The sequence below is a fragment of the Nomascus leucogenys genome, chromosome 5, assembly GCF_006542625.1.
Source record: "Nomascus leucogenys isolate Asia chromosome 5, Asia_NLE_v1, whole genome shotgun sequence".
NCBI lineage: Eukaryota > Metazoa > Chordata > Mammalia > Primates > Hylobatidae > Nomascus > Nomascus leucogenys.
Window position 1 is genome coordinate 68,193,234 of NC_044385.1, and position 8,523 is coordinate 68,201,756.

The window sequence follows — 8,523 nt, forward strand, 5'->3', positions numbered from 1 at the left end:
TCATTACAAACATTCCCTGAGTGTTAGGGCTGACCGACATCATCCTTCTAATAAATAATCTAGAAAAAGGGCAGACTATACAAATTCATGGGAACTTGACAATTGGCTGTCCATTTTTTTTTTAAAAAAGTAAAATTCATACCTCACATTTCTGACAGACGGTACATTCAAACTGAGTAACTGAGGGGAGTACAATAAGGGAACTATTTACAAAGGTATAACAGAGCTTACGGAAACCAAAAAAGATGGTGCAGTATCCTAGGACTAGCAATAACAGAAAGCCATTACCACCCCTAGGCCTGAAGGGGCAAGGGAAGAGAGCAAGCAGAGAGGGTCACTGTGTTAGGAAGCCTCCTTTTGGGGAACACAGCAAACCTATAATGGTGACCTGGCAGGGAGGGAGCTGGGAAATAAACATGAATTAAAAACGGACAGAACTAAAAGTGGAAATAGAAAAAATGCACAATCACATCTAGATATTAATAGCTTTAAGTAGCTCTCTCGGTAAATAATGGAAGAAGTAGGAAAAAATAAAGAAGGACACAGGGTAAGGATAATTGCTTCTCAGCCTTCTGGCAAAGACCAAGTATAGACGTAAAGAATGAGAAGATTGGAAAACATTATTAACCACTTGGCCTAAATGACATTTATGGAACACTACACCCAACAACAGAATTGCATATTCTATTTATTATTTATTTAAGTATTACTGCAAGTATGTTTTTATTTTTTCAACCTATCAACTGAATATTGTATTTTATAAAGCACTTTTTAGTATTGTAATTGGCTCCTCATAATCAGAATGCATATCCTTTTTAAATGCACATGGAATATTCACCAAAATAGATTACAGGCTGGACCATAAAGCAAGTCTCAAGGAATTTAAAGATGAGACCAGGCACAGTGGCTGGTGCCTATAATCCCAGCACTTTCGGAGGCCGAGGTGGGTGGATCACCCGAGGCCAGGAGTTCGAGACCAGCCGGACCAACATAGTGAAACCCCATCTCTACTAAAAATACAAAATTAGCTGAGCGTGGTGGCTGGCACATGCCTGTAATCCTAGCTACTTGGGAGACTGAAGCAGGAGAATTGCTTGAACCAGGGAGGCGGAGGTTGCAGTCAGCCGAGATCGCGCCATTGCACTCCAGCCTGGGCAACAAGATTGAAACTCTGTCTCAAAAAAAAAAAACAAAAAAAGAAAATTAAAGGATGGAAGTCATACAGATTATGTTTTCTTACCACAGTGGAATTAAACTGGAAATCAGTAACAAAAAGGTAACTGGAAAATCCCCAAACATTTGGAAATCAAGCAACAGGCTTCTAAAAAAATCCAAAAAATAAATCACAACGGAAATTGGACTCATTGGGAAACAGGGTGGTGATCAATGAGCCACATCTGCAATAGACGAAAGGGAAAAGTTATGACATTCATATGGACCAGGCATCTGCCATCCCTGCCTTAAACATTGATGTTCTTGGCCATCTTCTGTTACCACACTACACTTTCCTCAGTCATTTAATCCATACCAATGTCCCAACTCTGACCTCTATACAACCTTTTTTTTTTTTTTTTTCTTCAGTTAAGGGTACTCTTCAAACACCATATACAACTAACTCTTTAAATGTCTATTTTGGCTCAGATCTTTCTCCTGAGTTCATACCTGCCAGTAGCCTACTGGACACTTTACCTAGATATTCCAGAGACAACTCAACAAACATACAGAAACAGAATTCTATATTGTCCATTGTGTGCGCCCAACCACCTCTAACCAGCTCCACCTCTTGTATTCCTATCTCAGTGATTAATACTATCTCCTCAGCCTAGAAGGCCTTCCACATCTCTCTCACACCAATTGCCCTCTACACAACTACTACTGAAATATCTTCATCTTCCCATTGAACCTTCCCTAACTTTTCCTCTAGCACAAATTGATCACTCCATTCGTCTTTCTGCTAGCACAGGATCTGATTTATGCTTTTGTAATGGAAATACAAATTCAAGGAGATAAGAGACATTTTCTAACAATTAAAGAAGAGCTTTTTAACTACTTCCAAAATAGAGATAGGATATTCTATTTCCACTTAAAAGATACACTCAGAATTTGTACTAAATTGCTAGAATATTCTGTTTCCACTTAAAAGATACACTCAGAATTTGTAATATTTTTTATTTTAAATGCCAATATTTACAACATACTGGAAATGTCATCCTTTGCAACTATTTAAACTTACCAGGAAAACTTTAGCTATTAACCTAAAAATGTTCAAAGGGATACATATTTTTAAAATCCTCCTAGCAGATAAATAAGAAAAATTTTTGAAGACTACTGTTTAGTCTACAGGACTCTTTTTTTTTTTTGGTGCAAGTCCTAAGTTTTAATCATCATTTTATCCCCAATACCTGAAACCTACCAGATATTCAATAAATGTTTGACAAATGAATAATTATAATTTTAAATTAAATATTTTCTTAAGTATTGTTTTTAAGCTGTAATGATTTTCTCCTTTGAAAACATCCCACCTACTAATGTGCTTATAAGTCAAGCCATTTGTAATGATTTAAGTGAGGTAGTTTACTCTCTAAAGGGGAATAAGAATACTTACAAGACAACAGGTAACATAATTTAGGCAAAAGAAGCTAATGTATGCCTTTCTTCAAGTAAACTGTGGGTTTACTTGAACTAGACTCAAATACTATTGAAGTGTCTATAGTGCCTGAACCTTGCTGGATTTCTGATTGGTTCAGTTCATAGGGGCTCGTGTTAAGAAGTACACTTCAGTCTTTATTATTCTCCTGAGATTCTTCATAACAGCCCTTCTGGTACACCATATCCTCTCAAGTCTTAAATGTTTGTATGCAGCCATTCATTGAGCATTCAATGGTCTCACTTTGACCAGAACAGCAAGAACATAAAGAATTATTCAACTGACGTGACATCATGGCTTGTAAATTCCATAGTGAGACCAAGTCCATTAAGTTGGTGACAGAGAGTGGCAACAACGCCCAAAGTTTCAGTGAATCTGTCAAAATTGAGAAGCTAACCAAAGGGGCAAATTGTTAAATTAAACCAAATTTGGTCTAAGGATGCCTCCGTACTTGGAGTCCTTATGCAATAAATTGCAACATAACTTTGTATGTAAATTAACTGAAACCGGAACTTAGGGGTATACTTTGGTAACAAATAGATGAGTCTTAGCCAATCTGAGCAGCTGAGCTTGGGTCAACCACAGGCTGCCAACCGATGAGACCGTGTTCAAGTAAGGCAAACACTGAGTTATAGCCAAGTAAGCTGTTTCCGTACCTCACTTCCATTTTCTGTCCATAAATGCTGCCTGCTCACGTTTCAGAATGGAGCTCTCTGAGCCTATTCTGGTTCTGAGGACTGCCCAATTCACAAATTGTTCTGTGCTTAAATTCTGTTAAGTTTAGTGAGTCTAAAGTTTCTAACAGTAGCTTTGACAAAGAAGTTGGTTTCATGAGGGTTTTTCGACAGCGGCACTATGAACATTTCGGGCCAGATAATTTTTTGTTGTGAGGGGCTGTCCTGTGTGTCATGGACTGTTTAGCAGCATCACTGGCCTCTACCCACTAGGTGCCAGTAGCACCCCTCCCTCCTGGTTCTGACAACTAAAAAGAAACATCTCCAGACATTGCCAAATGTCCCCTGAGGGGGAGAAATCACCTTGGGTTGAGAACTACTGGGTTAGTGTCATCATTTTTATATATACTAAACTTAGACCCAAGAGAAAACTAAATATATCAGCAATTCCCACACTAGTCTATGTGCCCCTAATGCGGATCTGCCTAATCATTTATAAGCTTACCATTGTTCTGAGCCTTTCTGTTAAATTCTTGAATACACAATGGGGTCAGAATATCCTCAGGGTCAAAACAACCTGCTGCAGGTTTAAAGTAGTTAATAATTTCCCAAGGTTCAATACCTGATAAATACAAAATTTAGACCAAAACCACAGTATAGTTCTTTCCTGTTTACGCTGTATTTCTCAGTTGAAGCCACAGTTCTATATTTCCCCTCCTGAAAGTTATTTCTATCTAATCCTATTGTAGCCCAAGGATATAATCTTAAAATAACAAAAATTCATGTAGATGGATGTTTATTGCATTGTTTATATATTTTAGACAACGTGAATGTCCAAGAATGAGACATAAGTAAAATAAATTATATAGACAAACATATAAACTTAATAACTATTTTAAACAATCATGTACAATGATATTTATGACCATGTTAATATGTTCACAATAATGGATGTAATAATTATAAAACATACATGATCCCATTTCTTTAAAAAAACATGTATCTGTAGAAATATACATATCGTCCAGGCACAGTGGCTCAAATCTGTAATCCCAGCACTTTGGGAGGCAAAGGTGGGCAGATCACTTGAGGTCAGGAGTTCGAGACCAACCTGGCCAACATGGTGAAACCCCATCTCTACCAAAAATACAAAAATTAGCTGGGGTGGCTCATATGGTTTGCCTGTGTCCGACCCAAATCTTATCTTGAACTGTAGCTCCCATAATCCCCATGTGTCATGGGAGGGACCCAGTGGAAGGTAATTGAATCATGGGGGCAGATTTTTCCTGTGCTGTTCTCGTGGTAGTGAATAAGTCTCACGAGGTCTGATGGTTCTACAAAGGGGAGTTTCTGTACACAAGCTCTCTTGCTTGCCGCTATGTAAGACATGACTTTTCTCCTCCTTCGCCTTCCACCATGATTGTGAGGCCTACCCAGCCACGCGAAACTGTTGAGTCCATGAAACCTCTTTTTCTTCATAAATTACCCAGTCTCTGGCATGTCCTTACAGCAGTGTGAGAACAGACTAATACAGTGGTGCACACCTGTAGTCCCAGCTACTTGGGAGGCTGAGGCAGGAGAATCGCTTGAACCCAGGAGGTGGAGGTTGCAGTAAGCCAAGACCGCTCCACTGCACTCCAGCCTGGATGACACAGCAAGACTCCATCTCAAAAATAAATAAATAAATAAATAATTATACATATATATGTAATCTGATAGGATTAATGCTAAAAAGTTGATAATTATAAATTTGAGTGGGAGGATTATGTTTTAGGGAATCTGTATTTATCGCTTCTACAATAAACATAGATTGCTGTGTAAAAGTATTTTAGAGTATTTCTATAAACAAATTTACTTCATATACAAGAGTCATAAAGAAAAAACTGTGAATCCCTTTAATAATAATGGTGTTAAAAGAGAGCACCAAAATGTCATGATATATTTATGCAGTTATGTTTCTAGGTTTATCATTTGATCTATTGTATATTTGAATCCATTTAACATCAGAGTCCCACTGAAACAACTTGCTTGGCTCCATCTGTAAAAACACCACAATAATCTTTATTGAAAACTCTCTGCAGTAGATATCCTTGTTAACCTTGTTAACCTCTTTGCTCTTAAAACCAAGAGACAGTAATTTTAATGGAAGTATAAAGAGATATAAAGAATTTACAATTATAGATACTTATACTATCTGACAGCAAAGGATAAAAAGCAGTGGGTTTGGGTTGAGTTTATTTGCTTGTTTTGTTTTTAACATAAATGACCTATTTTCCTTCTGCTTATCAGGCTTAACAAAGGTCCTCTCTTGAGAGCAAACAAGGCAATTCCAGCCTCTCCTGCTCCTTCTCTGTATGAACTTTCACAAAATAAGCCACTGAATGCTTACTAGGTACAAAGTGTTGGCAGGCACCAAAGGAATATATAGATAAATAAAACAAATACTCCAGGAGAAATAACACCAGTATATAACTTAAATATATTGTTTATGAACTTTGTTCTTCTTTTTTCAAACTATTAGGAAGCAATGTCAATTAGAGAGAGAGGAGATAATCAGTTACTGGTCACATGTATGAGTGCAGCTGAGAGCATCTTCCCAACATAAGATGTAATCCATTATGGCCTATTGCTATTTGTAGTTTTACACTTGTCCGTGTATGATCTCTGATTCAAAATGGGACACTTCCATCTTGATAGCCTTACTCTCAGGCCTCAGAGTAGCCAAAAGTGTGCTGTCCATTTACCTGGCTCACAGTTGCTCTTACTCGAGTCCAGAGTTCTGGTGGGTTCCCAGCTGCATTCAATTACAGTCCTCACACCCTCAAAAAATACCTCTTGTGGTCTGATCCTGCCAGAGTGAATGACTGATTTAAAGAAGATAATATGTTCTCTGTAATATGTCCATGACTCTCACATTTGAAGCAAAGCCTATACTTTGATTTGCTGGCTATAACGAAATTTGAGGACATTTACAACTTATCTACCAATACGTATATAATACAGACTTTAAAAACTCATGTGTTTTTACAATCAACATGTATTATCCATGTACAAAGAACAATTGTTTTTAAAAAGTTCAAGTCAATTCACTCTGCTAAATCTGCCTACCTAGAGAGTCCTGAATCTAAACAAACCTGGTTTCATGTCTTCCAAAGGCAAGGAAACAGAATAATTCTCAAATAGCTAAAACTGTACATACTAAGAATAAAAAAGCTAACTTTTATTGAGCATTAATATGTGCCACAGATTATATTAATTAATAAATCCTCACAACAACCATAATAGATATATTCTTCTTATCCTTTTACAGTTAAGAAAACTAGGACACAAAGTTAAGTAACCTACCCTCAACGACCCATGGTTAGATACTGCGTAAGTGGATTCCAACCCAGATTGTTTAACTCCAAAACCCAACCTATAGTTTATGCTATACTTCCACCTTTCACCTCTGCCTTCTAGGGCAAAGGAGCAAAAAACAAATAAAGAACACACAAAAAATGTAAAAAAAACAAATGAATAAACAGCCTAGAAATGACAGTAATTGAGAAAAAGCAAAAAAAAAAAAAGCAAAATTTGAAATTGCAACACTATGGTGGGGGACGGGGCGGGTGTATGTCTTGAATGAATAAAATGAAATGCGTGGGACCTAAATATGCTTTTTTTTTTTTTTTTGAGATGGAGTCTTGCTCTGTCGCCCAGGCTGGAGTGCAGTGGCTCGATCTCCGCTCACTGCAAGCTCCGCCGCCCGGGTTCACGCCATTCTTCTGCCTCAGCCTCCGGAGTAGCTGGGATTACAGGCGCCCGCCACCACGCCCGGCTAATTTTTCTGTATTTTTATTTTAGTAGAGACGGGGTTTCACCGTGTTAGCCAGGATGGTCTCGATCTCCTGACCCCGTGATCCGCCCGCCTCAGCCTCCCAAAGTGCTGCGATTACAGGCGTGAGCCACCGCGCCCAGCCCATATGCTCATTTCCTAGCAAGGAAAACTGGGGGTTGCGGGGAAAATGCAAGAGGACAACGAAACCTACAATTTCATAGTGAAAACCTGTTATTCCAAGCAGCACTGACACTGACAAAATCTTGTCTGGAATCACTTCACCATTCAAGGGTAGCAACAACAGATATCCTTTCCTTAACCACCACAGTAACTCCAACTCCACTAACACACAAGAAAAAGAATTCCTAAAACCAGCTCAAGTACAGCCAAAAAATACTGAGCTTAGAAATCAAAGCATGTGATTCTAGCATAGTCATTAGTTGTGTGTTTTCCAGCGAATCACTTTTCCCTTGTGGGTTTCAATTACCTCAGTTGTAGAGGCAAGTGTTTTAACTAAATTAAGGTGTAACTGTCAGCCCTAAGAATTATGTGAAACTTTAAGGAAAACTCCTGTAAAACTTGGAAAGGCTCGGGGATGCATTTAAAACACCGTGAACTATGGGTTCTTTGGCGAGAATGTTCCCTTCTAAGCCGCCACAAGCCCTGGCTAGAACATGACACAGACCGGCTTCCAGGCCCTTGAGGCTCAGAGAGCAAGGTCAAATCCAGCTTTCAATAATTCCATAGGGCTGAGGGATTAACCTCTACGAGTATTATAATCTAAGTCAGAATTCTGGGGGTAAAGGCAGCGGCAGGGGAAGGAGAAATCACTCTTCTAGGTCATCAGAAACCTTAGTCCAGACCCCTCGGGTTGCAGAATCAGGCACAGAGAGGGAGAGCGCCTTGCCCCACGTTAAACAGCAGTTAGCGCCGAGGTCGGGACTAGAACCTCGATCTTTCAGCTCCCCGCTCCACAAACGGTCCTTCCAAGCGCAGCGAAGCAACAGAGAGGAGGGGCGGGGGCGCGCGGGGGCCCGGCACGGAACGCAGGGGCACCAGGGAGGACAGGGGCGCACCCCGAGTTACCTGTGTCGGCCCCCGAGCCGGCGTGCAGCAGTCTGACCTCCGGCCTCTGCCTGTTGCCACCCGGCCTGCGCTGCACCACCTGCCGCAGGAGCAGCCGCATGCGCCGCGAGGCCGGGCCGCCGTGGCCGCCGGGTGCCCCGAGGAGTAGGAGCCGGGATTGCATGGGGCCGGGGGCGCTGCCGGGGACGGCGAGGGGGCCCGGGGGTCGAGCTCCGTCCCGGGCAGGCACCGTGAGGCAGCGCGGAGAAGGGGACAGGAAGCGGCACCTAGCCGAGTCCGCCAGAAACTCCTTCCCCCCG

The 8,523-nt window shown here is 40.6% G+C and overlaps 1 protein-coding gene across 4 annotated transcripts in view; it reads right to left on the minus strand.

The window, feature by feature from the left end:
* The window catches only part of VWA8 (von Willebrand factor A domain containing 8), a 424,992-nt gene extending 416,506 nt beyond the window's left edge, over positions 1 to 8,486 (minus strand). For all 4 annotated transcript variants that reach the window (XR_004030158.1, XM_030813328.1, XM_030813329.1 and 1 more), the window contains exon 1: positions 8,225 to 8,486. Coding sequence is in view for 3 of the 4 variants with exons in the window: in XM_030813328.1 (XP_030669188.1) it covers positions 8,225 to 8,387 (163 nt within the window). In the remaining variant the exon portion in view is untranslated. The remainder of the gene's footprint in view (positions 1 to 8,224) is intronic.
* Between the last annotated feature and the right edge of the window lie 37 nt (positions 8,487 to 8,523).